This window comes from Cuculus canorus, chromosome Z, assembly GCF_017976375.1.
Source record: "Cuculus canorus isolate bCucCan1 chromosome Z, bCucCan1.pri, whole genome shotgun sequence".
In the NCBI taxonomy this organism is placed as follows: Eukaryota; Metazoa; Chordata; class Aves; order Cuculiformes; family Cuculidae; genus Cuculus; species Cuculus canorus.
In genome coordinates this window covers 3,057,700-3,076,539 of record NC_071441.1, presented here as the reverse complement: position 1 = coordinate 3,076,539, position 18,840 = coordinate 3,057,700, and the positions used below count along the sequence as shown (strand labels likewise).

The window sequence follows — 18,840 nt, the reverse complement described above, 5'->3', positions numbered from 1 at the left end:
AATCAATGTTATATGTTAGGGTGACATTTTAATTGAAGCACTAATATGCACAACCAAAAATACTATTATTCAGTATAATATATTATACTGACTATAACATTACTGATCTATACACTTGACATGAGAAAAGTGAAATTTACCACTAATGATGCATCAGTTTCTGTGTTCTCATCCAGATAATCTAGCAAAGCCTTTTGCAGCTGTTGAATTTCATCTTCTCCTCCTGAAGCCTGCCAGAATTAAAAAGATAAGTTATAAAACAGAATATTGCAGAGTGGTAATTACCGTCTGAAAATCTGCATGTTCACATACAAAATACACTGAAGTTGTTTTGAAAATTGCAGAACTTTAACTATTTTTTAACCAGTTATTTATAAACTGCATAGAGTTTATAAACAAATAAGACTGCTGCTCTAAAGTCTGAGAAAGATTAAGAGCAGAGTAACACTGACTGATTTGATTAATTTTCATTCTATGATCTTGTGTGAAGACCCTTATAGAGGAAAAAAGAAGGGATGAAATAGCATGTAGCAGCCTAATACAAGGTTTAACCTATAAAAGTCATTATTAGCTGTCTCACCAATATTAAGCACTGAAAGAGTGACTTCTCGGGTGAACAAGGAATAAAAGGCAAAAAAAGTAAAAGAAAAATGAAACAGAAAATAGTAAAACAGTACAGGCAACATCAAAGAAATATAAGTAACTTAATCACCCTTTTGTAAAGATACCTGTTATAACTGTTTTCCGGATGACTTTAAAAAGGCCCCTTCCAACAGAAATAATTCTATGATTCTACATATATCCTGATCTCTTAAATGCTCCTAGCCTATTTAAATGAAACAATTATCTTGTATATGACCACAAGACAATGTATTTCTCCCCATATACAGGTTACAGAGATTAAATCAGTATCAATGAACTGATGAGTCAGAAACTGACTTTCTCCGCATCTGCAAGAAGGCATAAAACCAAACCCATAAACCAGCTTTTTTTCCTTTAGTGTTATACTGAAATACACAGGTCCTTGAAGTTGTTGATGTCATTTCTTTTTCCAAAACAAATGAGTTCAGAAGTTCAAAACATGTCTACACTACACATAATATTAATATGGGCTTATATATTTTTAGCGTCCTAATATATGTGCAAATTCTGGTCTTAAACCAATGTTAAAAAATTCTGTGGATAGCTGGCTGAATAAAAGGGTTGTCTTATGATGAGCCATAACTGCCTATTTTCAAACAAGTAAAAATGCAGAAAGGAAATTCTGAGGCCCATGACAAATCATTCAATATTGATAATAAAAGTAGAAAGAATAATTTCTTGCTTAAAATTTTTGAGCTGCAAAACATTTTTCTTCATCAGCAATAAAACTTGTAACCTATAACAATCTTAACTTCTATATGAACCCCACAGATGGAAAATACAACACATGACACCGCTTGCAAACATCAGCAAGTGGAGAAGACTACAGTTACAAGTCCAGAGCATCAGTGTATCAAGTGATAATACTAATGATGTTGAAATACTGATGTGTTCAAATCAACTTGACAATGTATGACAGTTTTCTACAAAAAAAATCTACTGTTTGAAAACGTCAAAACAGAATAAATTTTCTCCTAAATCTAATTTTATGGGTCATGAGTCCGAACCAGAGTAGAAAGAATTATAGCATTTGTTAATCACTGGGGACTATCCAGGTAATTATGTTGGGAGCATAGAAGAAAATATCCAACAGAGTGAAGCATTCAGTTCGGCAGGAAAGAAAAATCTGTAGAGGTATAAGTTAAATTTCTGAAAGGAAATAATAATTTTAGTTTCTGATGACCACAGCTGAATATGTCTATCTATAGAACTAATTTTCTTGCCATCTGAACAGCAAACTGAAGCTTAGCTGTCATGTACACATTTCTAAGTATTTCTTATGATACAATAACTACAAACAACACACTGTCTACCCTGATGGATCGTACTGTATAGCACACACCTTCCACAATGCACAGATCTACCATCACTGATGTTAAACTTCCTGAGTAAGTGAAAATAAACGCCTTTAGCATTATATCAAGACAAAGATTTGACACTATATGTTCTAGAATATTCCAGTTGCCAGAAGTGATGGGAAGAATCACACTCATAAGGGAGTGGAAGAATTTTGATTCTTTATTTGAATGCCTGTAAAGTGCAGATTTTCCTTCAACATAAATCTGTAACAGATACTATAAAGTATGTTATACGTCTGTCGTAATTTTTTTCAGGTAACTGAAAAGGAAATGAACCTGATATCACTACTCAACTTTTGATCACGCTGAGAACAGTTAGCAGTTCAGAAAGAAATCTATAGCTTCCATAAGAAATGTGCAAGTCCACATTTTTTAGAGGAGGCAAAAGATCTCGTATTCTCCCATGAACCAACATACTGTATGGAGCACAAATGCATATGTTGCTTCAATAATTGCTGCCACTCTTGCAGATATGGAGCAGCATTAACAAATATGCACTCTAAATAAAGATACATGCAAATCCAGTTTAAAAAAGGAAAAAAGAATGACCAATACCAGCTAAATCACAGAAAAACTACTCCTATAGGCCTAACAGTTTAAATCTGTAAAGCCTGTACATGAGTTCCAAAAGCTCAGTTACCACTTTGCAATAGCAAATGGACATACACACATGTTTTTAAGACTTCTTAAGATAGAATCCAACTTTTGCTCCATTATTTCCCCTGTACTGTCACAAGAAAATTGGCTTAACCAGTGCAATTAACCACTTCCTATGATCACTACGGAGATGGTGCAAGGAAGACATCCTCTAACAAATGTGATACTTAGAAATTGAGTACATTTGATTCAAAAATCTGAACAAAGAAAACCGATTCTCCCAAATGACAGTTTGGGAGATATCTTTAAAATTGTCATGCATTTCAATGAATACATCTCAATCCAGCTGCGTGGGATATCTCACATACCTGTTTGAGGATTCTGGCTATAGATCCTTGATCCATTTTGCTAGTGACTGCATCTTTCCTTAGTCGTGCAGCTACAGTTCCAAGATAGTCAAGTGATGCAACTCTTAATGCCATTTCTGTAGATTTGTTACTGAACTGGTGAACCTAAGAAAAACAGAATAAGCTTTTAAAAACAAATATTTATTTATGCAATTGAGATTCTTCTTATGAAAGATTGCTTGACCTTATTAAAAATTCCACCCTACCTCCATGCCGCATAAAATTATGTAATTTACTGTTACATTACAGATACACTACTGAACTTCACATTAATGTTTCCCCCCTTATTGGGTTTCTCTCTATACAACTATGCCTATAAAGAGTTTTTTAAAATATATACTCTCATAAAATAACTGGATGATGAGTACAGCTGTTATTCTTTTCAATAGCATAAATATTAAGCACCATAATGCAACCTCCTCATTATTCACATTTTACCAGGAACAGGACCATAAAATACTTTTCCAAGAAACTGCTCAAATTACTGTGATAAATGCATTGTAATACTGAAGAACAACTCTCAAAAGAAAATGTCAAGAAAAACATTCACATTCTGTAAAAAATGAGAATTAAATGCAAATATTGGTAAAAAACCAAACCACTTAATTGTTTTCAGGTTCTGTGCTAAAGGAATAGTGCAGAGGAGATCTTTAACATGAATCACTACAACTATTAATCTGACTTTATTCCAAATGAATATCTAAACTTATTAGATGCTAATCAATGTATATTTTCCATGCTGAAAATGCTATGGAATAGTGGAAGTAGACTTCCGTGAGAAACTGTATGCATATCTGATCTTTAACAAGTTCCATATCAACAACTCTTCAACACAAATTTTATTATCTATGTATTACATAGTTGTGATACACATAAGAAAATCCTTAAATGCTGCATGTGTGTCAACAACAAGAAAGCGTTCCTGTAGTAGTTTCAGTTGAAATAAACATGTCTTCATAGTAATAAGAAATAAATTAATATAACAGTTAAAAGCAAGAATCCCTTACCAATAGCCTTCCTAATAAGCTAAGTAGCAACTCTGCGGCTGGCCATTCTGGTTTATTGACTGTGGAAAGAAGATCTTGAATAAAGTTCTCAAATAGTGGCCTGTAATCTTCTTCCCCTTGTTTACTGCCACACCTGTTTAAAAGAAAATGCATTTTGTAAGCCAATCTAAGAGGCATTTAAGCTTTTCTTCTGATGTAAACAAAAGTAATTCTATGTTTAATAAGAAAAACAGTTTTAGGCAATTCTAAAAAAAAAAATTCTGAAAAATTAGCAGAAAATTTCTTCTACTAATTTATGGAGAAATTGTTAAAACAGTGATCACTTCAAGCTGCACTGCAAGTGAAGCAGCTAATCCACGATAGCAGTTTTCTTCCTAAGATTTTTTATTTATTTATTACTCTAAGTCTGCATTAATTTGGGCAGTGGACAAAGTAGGTAAAATTGTAAAGCTGAAGATGGAGTAGGGTATTTAGGAGGTCTTCTGTCTACCTCCCTTAAGCTTGATCTGATTTGTCTGATAGTGATGTCTCAGTATTACGCTCCACAAAGCTTAAAATCAGAATGCAAAAAATGCCAAAGATAACATCTTCACTGTGTTTCACTTCCATGTGTCATCCCTAATTTTAATGATACCAGAAGTATTCAGAGATTGCTAGATGGATATTAAATAGCCTTTTGGCTTAAGAGTAATAATTAACATGACTTATTCTTAGAACTCGTTTGGTTATTCAGCTATACTAGGGTTTTTTTTGCCTGTTGAGACACTGGCATTCCTAACTTCAGCCAAACAAAAGTACTTTCTAGAGTTTTTTGATTTCTTCATAACGTTGATGACTGAATGAATCTGGTTCCACCACTTAAATATTCACTAAGCCTCCTCTTCCAGGCTTCTGAGGAGCAACAGACCTCTAATAAAAGGATCCTACATGAATTATCAAACAGATTCTTAAATGTATAAAGAACTCTCTGCAAAATATCTATTCCATAAAAATTTTTGTCCAGATGGGTAGCTCTCTTAGGGATCTATGAAATATATTGTCATAAATAACTTTATGAGTAGGTATATAGCATTGCAAAGTGGTTAGGTTTGTCTTAAGAGATGATATGTTTTATTAGGAGCTCATTTCATCAATATGCTAAAGAACACAACAGTACTTACTTCTTAAGGAAAATAGAAAGGAAGTTTTGTGCTGTTCTCATGGCTGTTTCGTAAGAGTTAGTAATAAGCACATCTTGATCCACCTAAAAAAACCAAAATGCATTTATCTGTTATTTTAGCATACTGAGAAATATAATTTCCAGATCAGCATTTCCCATGAATCAATTAATTACTGCAGTTATGGACTTACAATATTTGATTACTAGAGCACCATAATAAAATATTGTACCTACAAACACACAGAGTAATTTCTGCACAAAAAAAATCTATGGCTTTTAAGAAATATCTTACCTTTTTGTTTGATTCCTCGTCTGAGTTAGAATCTTTTTCTCCTGATGGTAAGTGCACGACACACTGAATAAGCTGCAGAACTAGTGCCGTTACCATCTGAATGTACATAGGCTCTCCATCAGTGTCACTGCTGTTCAATCTGTTCATAGGGAGAGACAGCATTAACAGTAACACTAAACAAAAAAGACAAACAAAAAAATTTGGCCCTAAATAATATTGTTCTAAAATTATTAACACAGCTAGAAATCTGTATTCTAGAAATCTGTATTCTAGACATTCATGTAGTCATTTGCTTCTCTCTTATGTAGTGTAAAATCTAGTCTAACAAAACCAGTAAGTATTATTCTCAGGCAGAAGAGCTGAAGTGAAACAGCCCATGGATGGGCTATCAGAGTACCTGCGAATTTCAGCAGCTAAAAAATGCACAAGAATACTTAATAAATCCAACATCCACATGCTAAGGCACTTACTAATAGGCTTATTACATATAATGCCATATCTAACACAACACAAAAAAACCCCCCAAAAACAACAAACTCAAGCCCCAATAATTTATTACTTATATATTACTTAATATATGTGAAATGTGCAGGCCTTATAACAAGATAAAATACTGACTAGGACCTAGATTGACCTCTACAAAGAGTTACACCTACGATAATCTGAGGCAGCACAACATACTATGAACTTCAGCATGCAAGTGTCTTTTAATCATGTCTTAACTGTGTCTTTAAGTTGGTAAGACCAGTATAAATACCTACATGTTCTTCCCATGACATAACTTGACAAATAGTATGGTGTTTACTACCCACACATACATCAACACTGCTACCATTAACAATACGAAAACGTGATAATCATTCATATCACTCTCCTCAAATTATCCAACACTAACTGGGCAGATATCGGATTGTATCTTGAAGACGTAGCCAAAGATATAAAGATACAAGAAGCCCTTTCTTTGAAAGGTCTGGAGAACAAGTCTGACGAGGAGCGGCTGAGAGAGCTGGGGTTGTTTAGCCTGGAGGAGGCTGAGGGGAGACCTTATTACTCTCTACAACTGCCTGAAAGGAGGTTGTGGAGAGGAGGGAGCTGGGCTCTTCTCCCCAGTGACAGGGGACAGGACAAGGGGGAATGGCCTCAAGCTCCGCCAGGGGAGGTTGAGGCTGGACATCAGGAAAAAATTTTTCATGGAAAGGGTCATTGGGCACTGGCAGAGGCTGCCCAGGGAGGGGGTGGAGTCACCATCTCTGAAGGTATTTAGAAGTCGGGTAGTTGAGGTGCTCGGGGACATGGTTTAGCAGTTGATAGGAATGTTGGACTAGATAATCTTAGTGGTCTTTTCCAATATAGTGATTCTATGATTCTAGAGAGAGAAAATCATTTCATACAAAATGTTGTGCAACCCGCACCCTTCATGACTATAGTCACAGTTACGGAATGCTCCTTAAAGACCAGAGGTATCACTCTACAGATCAACATTTTAGCCCTGACATAGTAACTTTCTTCTGGCACCATTCCTACTTCAAAAAGCATATCTACCATTTACACTCCTACTCCTACTACCTTGGTATTGGCTAGATCTCCGTGTGTTTACAACGAAACCAAGAGGAATTAAGAGGAACAAGCACTTATGCTAATGTTAGGGTCAATTCAACTTCAATATTTCAGTGTACTTTTTTTCCTGGATATTTCCTGTTCACCCACTCCAGTCTAGACAAAATATTTAACTGACAATTTGTCTGCTTCTGGGGGCTAGATATATGCAAGCAAGGAACAAAATCAACTTTGATTTTAACTGAAATCCAGTTCAGGTCAGATTCTTCCTCAGACTGAACCTGAACCTGTGCTATTATTCTGAAGACACAGTGAAATCCAGCTGAAGTGCTTGAAAGACAATGAAAACAGAGTAGTTTCAAAATGAAACTCATTCAAAGTGATATTAGATTGATTTCCCTGCTGGAAAGAGTTCTCTGTGTGCGTCCTCAAAGAAATTCAGCCAGCATTTTCCTATTTAGCTTTAGCAACAAAGAAATAATGTAACTCCACACTGACAGAACCAAAGAATTTTCCAACAAAAAAACCATCTGAATGCATACTAATATTATACTCATTTACATGCTTGGTGAGACAAGTAAGAGGATATTTCCATTATTTTTCTAAGCATGCACAAATATGATGGCATAAGAAGCAGTGATTATTACAAGATATTTGTCAGACAATTGCACCCTCATTGGTTTGAAATATCAACCAGCTTGTGGAGTCACAGATTTTTAAAGTAGTTTATAGTAAAGACTACAATCCTACAGTAAATGCTACTGTCTACAAGTCATTAATCTATGTCAGGTATTACCTGAAGTTTCTCAGACTCCTCTTGCTAGTTGGTAGTCTTGCAAGGGAAGTGAAAATTTCCTCTAGTATTAACTGTCTATGTTTTTCATACCTGGAGAACACCTATTCAACAGTTACACCATTGTTAGAACACTGTTTACTGTTACATAAAATACTGCTTGTTAAATACATTGTTAAGAATTGTATATCGAAACATATACTTGGATATGACAAATAAATTATAATTAAAGCATACCTTGCTTTTAATATATAACTTTGATTTTCAAAGCAAACATTTCCTTATAAAATACATAAAACCTTTTCCAAGTATAGACTTCTTAAAATTTTCAAATAACATTAAGTGTGTAACAGCTCTTAAAAATACCTTACGTTTTAAAAACTTCTGTCAATGTTAGAATATACATATAGGGAAGACTAAGCCTTCAGACTCCAGTACAGAGTAAAACTCTGTGGTAACATAAATTAAGCAAACTTGTATTCGGATATAAAGCACATTTGAGAAAGCAGTTTTAGTTCATATCCTAAGCTTTCATGTTTGCTTGACATGACATATTCCTTGTATTTAAAGGCTCAGGATGGTAGAGTTTGCCTCTCCTTTTGTTCAGAAAGAATACTGGAGTATATTATCCTAGGAAGATGGAAAACTCACTTGAACAAGCACCTCTGAACTGTGCTGAATTTTTCCTGAAATAAAATATTATGTGCCCCATGAATCTTTCACACAGCCACCTCTTACAAGGAAAAGAATTTATACCATTACAAGAATCCTACTAGTTCTGTGCCTTGTTCCATTACATAAATCCAAATCTTAACACAGGAAATAAGGAAAATCACATTGCTAAGATTTCTTAAGATAAGAAAGGACAGGTAAGAGTAAGGAGGTTTGTGTTTACACTTTAAATGACATAACCAAAACTAAGAAGTAGGGGTTTTCTTCCTATAGAGTACTCTGCAAATAAGAGGCAGCTCAGGTAGATTTAATACTCTTCCTAGATTATGATAACAAACTGTATTTAGAAAAAAAAAAGAACTAACTTTAGAAAAGCTATTTCTAAACTCCAATGCTCTACCAAAGAGAATTACAGTCTATGTAAATGCTCTAATACCTTCCAGAAACACAAAACGGCAAATTAAAAAGTACTTACTGCAGTCACTAATTTGATGGCACATAACTGTAGTTCACTGACATTTTCTACAAAGAAAGGTGTTATTCCCATAGAAGATACCTATCGATGGAAAGAAATTACGGTAAGTATATTTAACTAACAGACTGATACTTGTTTTCACAATTAGGTTGTTCATCAACAAGTTAGGTATTCAACAAGATGCATTACTTCATATTATTTGCAAAGGAAGTTATTAAGAAATTAGAAAACAAGTCTTATGAGGGGCGGCTGAGGGAACTGGAGCTGTTTAGTCTGGAGGAAAGGAAGCTGAGACCTTATCACTCTCTACACCTACCTCAAAGGAGGTTGTAATGAGGTAGGTATTGGTCTCTTCTCCCAAGTTACAAGCAATAGGATGAGGGGAAACTTCCTCGGACCTCAAGCTGGGCCAGAGGAAGTTTAGATAGGATATCACGAAAAATTTCTTCACTTAAAGGGTTGTCGGGTGTGGGAACAGCCTGCCCAGGAAAATGCTGGAGTCACCATCCCTGGAGGTATTTAACAGATGCATTGATGTGGTGCTTAGGGACATGGTTTAGTGGTGGTCTTAATAGCCATAGGTTAATGGCTGGACTTTAAGGATTTGAAGGATCTTTTCCAACCTAAATGATTCTATGAATCTATATTTGAAGACAAGCAGGTTCAACTTTTCTGAAGTGTACAAGAGAATTTATTAAGGATTTAAAAACTACACGCTTTTCTCCTGAAGATTAACTATTACACATCAAACCAGTCACTCTGAAGTTAATAATCTGTAAGTTTGTACCAATTTCGTACTTCATGTCACTGAGACAATTACTCTTTACATTCTCTCTGGGTAAAGAAAAACATTCACAGGCAGAACGTCTTCTGATAAAACTTACCTGAAGAATAGTTGTATCAGTAAGAAGCTGTATCTCTAGCAACTCTGACAAGCTACTGACAATGTCACAAACTTTGTTATACAACATCACTATAACTCTTTGCTTGTGGGTGGAACACTTGGCACGTTTTGCTTTTGAACTTAAAAGACCACCTAGGAAAGAAAAAACAGCTTTGTTATTTTTTTCAATGTTTCACATCAACTATTAGAAAGATGATAATTCCTCAAAAAGTGTCCCCAAAACAACTGCATGACAATAGCTTTGTAAAAGCAAGTGCTTACAAAAGAAAAAAAACTATTCAGTAACATCAGCTGAAAAGGAAGAATTTCCCATTATACTAATTTTTCATAATTGCTCTAAAGTCTGCATCCAAGATTTTAAAAAAAGGTTCTTGAAGTTGGACACCTGCATTTAAAGGTATGCATGTGATAACTAAATGCTAAATAGTTTCACTGAAATAAATCATTATATACACAGAGAGTTTGACTATAAAATGACCGATTTCTACATATAATATCTATACACAGAAGCTGAACTTCGAACAAAATTGTAAATATTTTAGTCTAAATAATTTGGGTTACATTGACATTATTGCAGTAACCCAAGAATGCCTATGTTATTCAGGGGACATGTCATTTATTATTTTTTTTTTACTCTACATTTCATCATCCTCAAACTAACACAAGGCATTAATTCAGAATGCTGAATGTAATACGTAAGGACCGGCATTATAAGAGTTGAATATAAAAATCTTATTCCAAAAAGTCATATCCCTTGTATCATCATACAGTAGATTATGTTTTGACATATTTAAAAGTGGAAAGATCTTTAAAAATTTCTTGGCATACTAACCGCCATGAGGATCCACTCTATATACAGGATCATACTGAGGATAGAGAGTGTTCTGCAAATGAAATTTTGTATATTGAATAACTCTTTCTATTACGTCCTCAATATATACAGCTTTAGGCATATTTGGTGATGTCATAATATTGATAGCAGTAAGACAAGCATCAGCAGATTTTGTCACTCTTTCCATGATAAGATCTCTCCATAATCTCTCCTCATCTTCAGTGTCATTGTTCTGTAACAGTCAAGAAAAACAGGATAATGTGAACAAAGTTTTATCCTGACCAAGTAAAAGATAGTAACATTATCCTAACATACTTGGATACGTGCATGTATACAATGCTCTATTTCCTTTTTGATAGAAAAATAGTTTGTTTTAAAATCAGATAACGTTTGTTTTACTAGCAACACATTTGTCATGCGTTTCCCTAAGTTACAAATCTTCAAAGTCTCACTGTATTCTTCTGCAAGAACACAAAGCAGCTCTCTCTGTATTATTGGTACACACTGTAAGGGAAGATTGCCATATAATCTACTTAAGACTGATGCCCCTTAAGCAATATCTAAACTTGTTTATCCAGTGTTTACTTCAGTGGCCTACTCTCACCAGATGCTGCTTTCATCAGTATAGTTTTTGCCACTAGAGGGAATTCTTACACAAAAAGACTATTACAAGCCACAACTTTCTGGTACACAACTTTCTCTGCTTTGTAGACCAATCCACCTATCATCAATGGGTCTAAAACAAGTTTTATCCAATATGTCCATTTAGATGTAGCACAGCGTATGGGATGTCTGTATTTCTGTGTTTGCACAAGTTACAAAAACAAATGTACAAGAGGTAAATACAGAACTGTATACTGTAACTTTGAAAACCATACAAACTACATAGATGGAAGTATTTAGGTACAAATAATGTGCCTCTGGTTTTCATCTGCAAGTTCAAATTCTTTCTTTTCAATGTGAATAATTACTCCCTGCAAATCAAGGGGGTTTACTCCATAAAATTCAAGAACTCTACTCATGATAAAACATTGTTTTGACTAGAAAGCGTAGAAATAAAGAAATACATGAAACGTGCAATATCACACATTGATCTCATAAAAACTCCAAATCCCCACGTAGTTTTAGGACAAAACTCCTAAAATGTTAAACTGCTTGCTAGTTTTGTTTACTTTGACAACTTTGCAGCATAGAAACAGACTTCAACAAATCACTTCCTCCTTTCTTAATGCTCAGGAGAAGAATAAGCTCTACCTGAAAGTTGTGGTGCTTCTTTCATTGTGTATGGGATGTTTTACAGACATACAGCAAAGAAATGTCCAATGGTGCACATTACACCACTTAACATGACTATTTGAGGATGAAACTATAATATGTAAAATTAAAAATTAAAACGAAAGAAAATTCAGTTGCTCCCAATACACCTGTTGGTTATCAGTACTACAGCAAAACATGCTTAATTCTGAAAAAACATAATCAATTGAATTTCACCTCAAATCTTAAAATTTGGCAATTTCATTCATACACATTGTACCAAAAATTCCTCTCACACACATACACAGTATTTGAAACCATCAGTAAATAGGACTCAAGCGAAGAAAACTGTTCTACGCAATGTTGTGAAATTATGCAATTTAAACTCACGTGATTAAGTAATGTAGAAAGCTTTGATCCATCTTGAATATTCTTTTCCAAAATATTCAGGACTTTTACTGTTTTATCTGTTGAGAGCTAAAACAAGAAAAGAAATGCATCAAACAGCTGCAGGAAAACAAAGGCTTCCAAACTGCTGAAAACAATGCCCACAGATGAAGGACAGAATTTCTGATATAATCTGAAACACTTATATGGTAAGGAATTAGAAATAAGAATCATGTCTTGACTTCAGTCGTTTCCAACACAGCACAACTGAGAATGCTGATAATATAAGTAAACTAGGTTAAACATAGTCTAAGATAGCAATTAAACTGCATTTTCAACCATTAGAATCCACAGAAATAGATTTAGGATTCCATATCTAGTGTTAATGTTGTATAGTTATACACTTCTGCTTCATAAAATGAGCAAATCCAAGTATCAATCACAATAATCTAACTGACTGATTATTCTATTATTATTAGAATATTATTCTAATAAAGTTTTATTAGGAGAAAATAAAAATTCCATGAGCAAGCAGAAATAAAATTACTTGATATTTAAGCTCTAACAAAAAGGAAATGTGTTCTTAACATTAGTGTTACCTTCAAAGAACTAGCGCATTCAAAAAAGTAATGCAAGCTTGCTTACTAATCTTCTACGGAATTGTGATTAAATAATTTGTAGAACATGCTAAACTGGAGGATAGCCACTTTCACTCATCCAGATACTACTGGCTCTCACTTTAGTAGCAACAAAATTCTCATTTTAAGTATACTTCTATGTCCGTGTGTGTGATAAACAGGGAACAGAATTTAAGGGACAGAACTATCAGAAATGAGAAACATTCAGGTCAACAACACATGGCAAAGGAAGGCAGGAAGATCAAATATCCAGAGAAAGAATATCTAAATTTTGTATTAAACAAAATCCTTCAGTGCTACTTTTATAATATGTAGCTTCATAGACACTTAATAAACAGACTAAGTGGTCATGAACAGGCAGAGTAAGAGTTTAATACCAGACTGCCCAAAGTCAAGAGTGTGAGGAAGATAAAGTAAAAACATTGTTTCTAGAGGTATGATACCAACAAGAAGTTCCCTTGAATCAAATTTAGAAAAAGAATGGTAAAGATACCATTGCAGTCTACAGAAAAATAAACTTGTTATCACCTACGGTTGTTAAATGCTCTTAAGTTTGAAGGTTTGTTTTGGAGAGATGGAGGAAGTATACAATCCAGTGTGATACTGGCTGGACATCACACAGTCACATCACACTGATGGCATATAACAGAAAGGGTAGATTTTTTTACTTTGCCAGCAGGTTCTGATTTACTGTTCTGATTTACCAGCTGTAAAAGCAAAGTCTATAGGTTGAAGTCTGCTTTCACAAAAGCACAAATTATGTTAGATTTTACTGCTCAAGCACGGATATTACATATTGGCATACCCTCAGTACCGACACAGAGAAGAACCATTCAACAAAATCGCCTCATCTTCAGAGGTGGCAATAGTTAAGACATTGTCAGTTTTTAAGCACTTTAGCTAAATCACCAGAAGCTCCGCTATTCACAGTACCTGTCACGTGCACACCTGAAGTGGGGGAATGTTATACAAAAGACATATTTTTTATATGCTTATTAAAATTATACATTCAAAAAAAGTTAAAGACTATGAAGAAATACCTTGTCCATAATGCCCATTGCCTTGATCTTGGCAGATTCACTACCCAACTCACTAAGCTGATGTTTTCCCAGTAGCAATTCCTGTGGAATCTCATCATCATCGCCTTCAAGAAGAATTAAGAAATTAACAGTCATATTTCTAATTAGACTTCAAAGAAATCAGTATTTTACAGTTAATAAGAAAAAGCAAACTGAAGGAAAAAAAAGATTTTCCAAGCAAGTAACATCTAATAGTTCCCAATATTTAACATCTAATAGTTCCATCTAACAAAGACTGATGATGACAAGCCAGTTTTGGTTGTGTTAAAACTACTTGATAGATATAACTGATTCTGAAATCTCATTTAAGAGCCTAACATGAGGCTGTCATTTCTGAGAGTCATAAAATAAAAATTTTTAAATTAGCAAAACCTATTAATTGCAGCTCTTGTGCTATCATCCTCATTTCAGTAAAATAAAACTTAAACAACTGTAGTCCTAATTCTTGATTTCAAAAATGGGAAAGGACAACAAATGGAAGACACATATGAAATTAAGAATCTTGGAATACACTGTGTCTTATTTATGTTTACCCTTACAAAAAAGCATGATGTTGCCACACACCAGAAGAACAGACTTCACTTCTAAGACCAAGACCGCACTACCGCTGTAAAAACTGCAGTGATTTTTTTTACTATGCTCCTCCTTTTGTTCTAATCCTGTGACAAAGATGGTAGGAAAAAAATTAATGAATACTCTATCATCCATTTAAACAGGAAGTTAGCTTGGTAAACTAAACTTCTTCCTCAGACACTTACCACTAACCTGGCTGTTTTTCCACTGAAATGCATCACAGAATCATAGAATAGCTGGAACGAACCTTAAAAGATCATCAAGATCCAAACCCCTTTCACTGTGGACACCTTTCACTGGATTAGGTTCCTCAGAGCCTCAATCCGGCCTTGAACACCTCTAGAGATGAGGCTTTCAAGACTTCTCTGGGCAACCTGTGCCAGTGCCTCACCACTCTCATTGTGAAGGATTTGTTCCTTACATCTAATCTACACCTACTGTCTCTCAGTTTAAAGCCATTACCCCTTGTCCTACTTGTAAAGTATCCCTCTTGGGCTTTCCTCTAGGCCTTCTTTAGGTCTAACCTACACCTATCCTCTTTCAGTTTAAAGCCATTATCCCTTGTCCTATCACTACATGCCCACGTAAAAAGCCCCTCTTGGTCTTTCTCCTTGGCCTCCTTCTGGTACTGCATGGCCATAGTAAGGCCTCCCCAAAGCCTTCTCTTTTCCAGGCTGAAGAACCCCAACTTTCTCAGCCTGTCTTCACAGAAGAGGTACTCTAGCCTTCTGATTGTCTTTGTGGAGTTCCTCAGCACCTTGCATGGATCCTCGGCACAGATCCACGTCCTTTTCACATTGGAGGCCTCAGAACTGGACAGAGTACTCCTGGTGGAATCTCATGAATGCATAGTAGATGCGGAGAACTCACTCCCTTGACCTGCTGGTCACGTTTCTTTCTGAGGCAGCCCAGGATATGGTTGGTCATGTTAAGCTTCTCTTCAACGAACACTCTCAAGTCCTGCTCCTCAGGGCTTCTCTTGATCCATTCTCTGCCCAGTCTGTATTCGTACTTGGGTTTGTCCTGACCCTTGTGCAGGACCTTGTACTTCACCTTGTTGAATTCATGAGGTTCGTATGGGCCCACCTCTCAAGCCTGTCCAGGTCCCTTCGGATGGCTTCCCTTCCCTCCAGCATGCCGGGCACACTACACCACACAGCTTGGTGTCAATGGCTTGCTGAGGGTGCACTCAGTCCCACTGTCCATGTCGCTGACAAAGACGCTAAACAGTGGTAGTCCTAATACCAACCCCTGCGGAACGCTACTCATCACCGAACTCCATTTGGATATTGAGCCCTTGACCACAAATCCTGGAGTGCAACCATCCTGCCAATTCCTTATCGACTGAGTGGTCCATCCTTCAAAGCCATGTCTCTGCAATACAGAGGCAAGGATGTCATGTGGGACAGCGTCAAATGCTTTGCACCAAGTCCAGGTAGATGACGTCAGCTGCTTATCCTTTATCCACCAATGCTGTAGTCCCATCGTAGAAGGCCACCAAATTTGTCAGGGATGCTTTGCCCTTTATGAAGCCATGCTGGGTTGTCACCAACCACCTCTTTATCTTCCACGTGCCCCAGCAGAGTTTCTAGGATGACCTGCTCCATGATCTTGCCAGGCACAGTGGTGAGACTGAGTGGCCTGTAGTTCCGCGTGTCTTCCTTTTTTCCCATCATATACAGTGACTCAGTAAATGCATAAGGACTCTGCTGCCTGAACAGAATAATCAAGCTCCGTTGGGTCAAAGGCCACAACATATTCAAAATCACGTGCCTCAGACACTACTAGCAAGAGAACCATCTTATGTTAGGGTTGCTTACAAGGATATGTTTGACAGAAGATAACACCCTAATGACATCCCAAAGAGGTATCCTTTCCATTCCAGGGGACCACTATTTGTCTCATGATTTATGCCTCTTTTGGATTCTGCAGGGAGGAGGAAGGAGGATCTTGCTTCCTGTAGCAGCAAGTGAAATGGGAAAGGTAAAGGCCACCATTCAAGGTGGAAGCCATATAAATAAAGCATTTCTAGTTAGGGAAAGCATTTTGAAAATTTCTGGCACATTACCAAAAGCTGTAAAATCCATGTCTTCCAAATTTTCCAAAATATTCTCTATTGAAGCAGTAAACCTTTTGAAAGATGAAGAATCCATCAATTCTAGTGAAAAAAAGAGAAATGTATAAATTATTATTTTATATACAAAACAGAGAATATAAACCATAGAAAATAAATCTTCTAAAGTTACCTTCAGGTGTTAGTTTAGGTTCATAAGCTTTCCTCTTCCTTTGTTTTTCTTTTTTCTTCATTTTTCTAGCAACTAATTAATAAAATAAAGAATGAAACATACGCTTTCTCAAAAATGAAATCAAGTATTATTTACATTTCTTACACTTGCATTCAATATTGCCTGTAATGATGTTTAAGATTTCCACTGAAAGTGCACTAGCATTATGGTATAAAACTAAATTTTAAAAATGATCAGTTACCCTCACTGAGGCTAGAGGGAGGAGAATAATCATCCATATCAGAGTCATCAGGACTGCGATTACGGTAACGGCCACTACCAGAAGTCCTTCTTCCTTCATGATAATGACCACTTCTCCTGTGGTCACTAGAACTTCTTCTGTCATGTTCTTCATACTCCCAAGCTTCATCTCTATCCTTTTTATGTCTTTTACGAGAAGCTAGAAACGAAATGCATTTTCATTATGAGTACAAAAATCTACTTCTAACAGCTCAAATTTAAACATTTTTAAACATTTAAGTGGTGTGGATATGGCACTTAGGCACATGGTTTAGTGGTGGACTTGGCAGTGTTAGGTTTACAGTTCTTCTAACAATTCCTTTGGAATTACATTCAAATTGTGCCTGAAACTGGTAAAGACACCAGCAAATATTTACAAATACAAGTTTACAGGGCATTCGTCTTTTTAAAGAAGTAAGGACAGTGGAACAAATCAAAATAAGTTTCACCTTTTAATGAGAGAATATTAAGATAATTTCTCCAGTTACCTAAATTGTGATGATTACTGGGTGTCCATATTCCAATGCAGTGATTGCTTTGCCTGTCTAACACAGCAAGTTCCAGTGAGACTTGGCAATCCAGCCGCTTAAAAATATTCTGTTTTGCCAAGACAACTAAAGTTTTGGCTTGCTACATATTGCAGGATATCCAGTTTAAAGAAGAAAACTGAGGTCACAATTCTGGGCCACAGAGCAACAACAGAAAGTTGTTACACCAGTTTTCAGTCAGGACCAAAAAGCCTAGCAGATGTGAACATTGAAGAAACCGGCATAAATGTTCTGTGTAGGAACACAGATTTGGTGGAATTAAAGTGACGGATGAGAATGGAGAGTTCTCTGTTATTTGCAAAGAAAGTCTTGTGTTTTGAAGGGGAGTGGGTGCTAAGATGTAATAGAAGATGGACATGGAGGAAGAGGTACCTTCATTCGTGAAATCAGCCCAGCCTCTTATTTAGTGTAACAGGGTAACTAGGCTAGCAAAGAGATCTGTAACACAGACTGTGCTGTGAAGATCAAAACAGCTCAAAAAATAATGTGCTAGTCTAGCAGAGTTTATACTTGTGAACTTGCATACAACATCTGTGACATCTGTGTGTCTCTACCAAAGACTCCTGACGTTTAGAGAGGTATGACTGTACACAGGATTGTTTTTGAGCAAATTGGTTCCAAGCACTTACACAAAACTGGAACTGAACTGACAAGTTCTTCCCACAATGCCAGTTTACTGAGAAGCATAGAAACACACCAAGATACAGTCACACCCGGCATGTGATCCTGGATACAGTCAATAGTGAGCTGAGGCTCAGAATTAATTTAAAAAAAAAAAATCAAACCTGAGGCAACACTAATGCTCTGCACCACTTCTGTAAATTAGTACAAGAATTCTGCACAGAGGAGGTCCAAGTTGTTAAGGTGATAACTCTATTCACGCTTTGAGCTGTAGCGCTTCTGGAGGCAGTACAGTCAGGCTCACGATGCCTGAGCTACTAACACCATCTAAAATCATTAACTGCCTAAAGCAATTAAGTGCAACTGAAGAAACGGAAAGCCATCTTGGATACCTGGAGTGAGCGTACTGGAGAAGAGAGTGTTTTATGGGAAAAGACTTCATATACCTTAACAGCCTTTTCCCTCCATCAGACGGTATTTTGTGGAGGCAGGTGACATCTGTCTCTATAGTTCAGTATCA

At 36.0% G+C, this 18,840-nt stretch overlaps 1 protein-coding gene across 6 annotated transcripts in view; it reads right to left on the bottom strand.

The window, feature by feature from the left end:
- NIPBL (NIPBL cohesin loading factor) overlaps positions 1–18,840 on the bottom strand; it is a 152,817-nt gene that overhangs the window by 22,788 nt on the left and 111,189 nt on the right. For all 6 annotated transcript variants that reach the window (XM_054053716.1, XM_054053719.1, XM_054053720.1 and 3 more), the window contains 14 exons: positions 17,114–17,311; positions 16,873–16,944; positions 16,695–16,784; positions 14,015–14,118; positions 12,340–12,426; positions 10,696–10,927; positions 9,844–9,995; positions 8,960–9,040; positions 7,816–7,916; positions 5,463–5,601; positions 5,172–5,254; positions 4,012–4,144; positions 2,966–3,109; positions 141–230 (listed from right to left, as the gene is read on the bottom strand). In XM_054053716.1, coding sequence (XP_053909691.1) covers positions 141–230; positions 2,966–3,109; positions 4,012–4,144; positions 5,172–5,254; positions 5,463–5,601; positions 7,816–7,916; positions 8,960–9,040; positions 9,844–9,995; positions 10,696–10,927; positions 12,340–12,426; positions 14,015–14,118; positions 16,695–16,784; positions 16,873–16,944; positions 17,114–17,311 — 1,706 coding nt within the window. The remainder of the gene's footprint in view (positions 1–140; positions 231–2,965; positions 3,110–4,011; positions 4,145–5,171; positions 5,255–5,462; positions 5,602–7,815; positions 7,917–8,959; positions 9,041–9,843; positions 9,996–10,695; positions 10,928–12,339; positions 12,427–14,014; positions 14,119–16,694; positions 16,785–16,872; positions 16,945–17,113; positions 17,312–18,840) is intronic.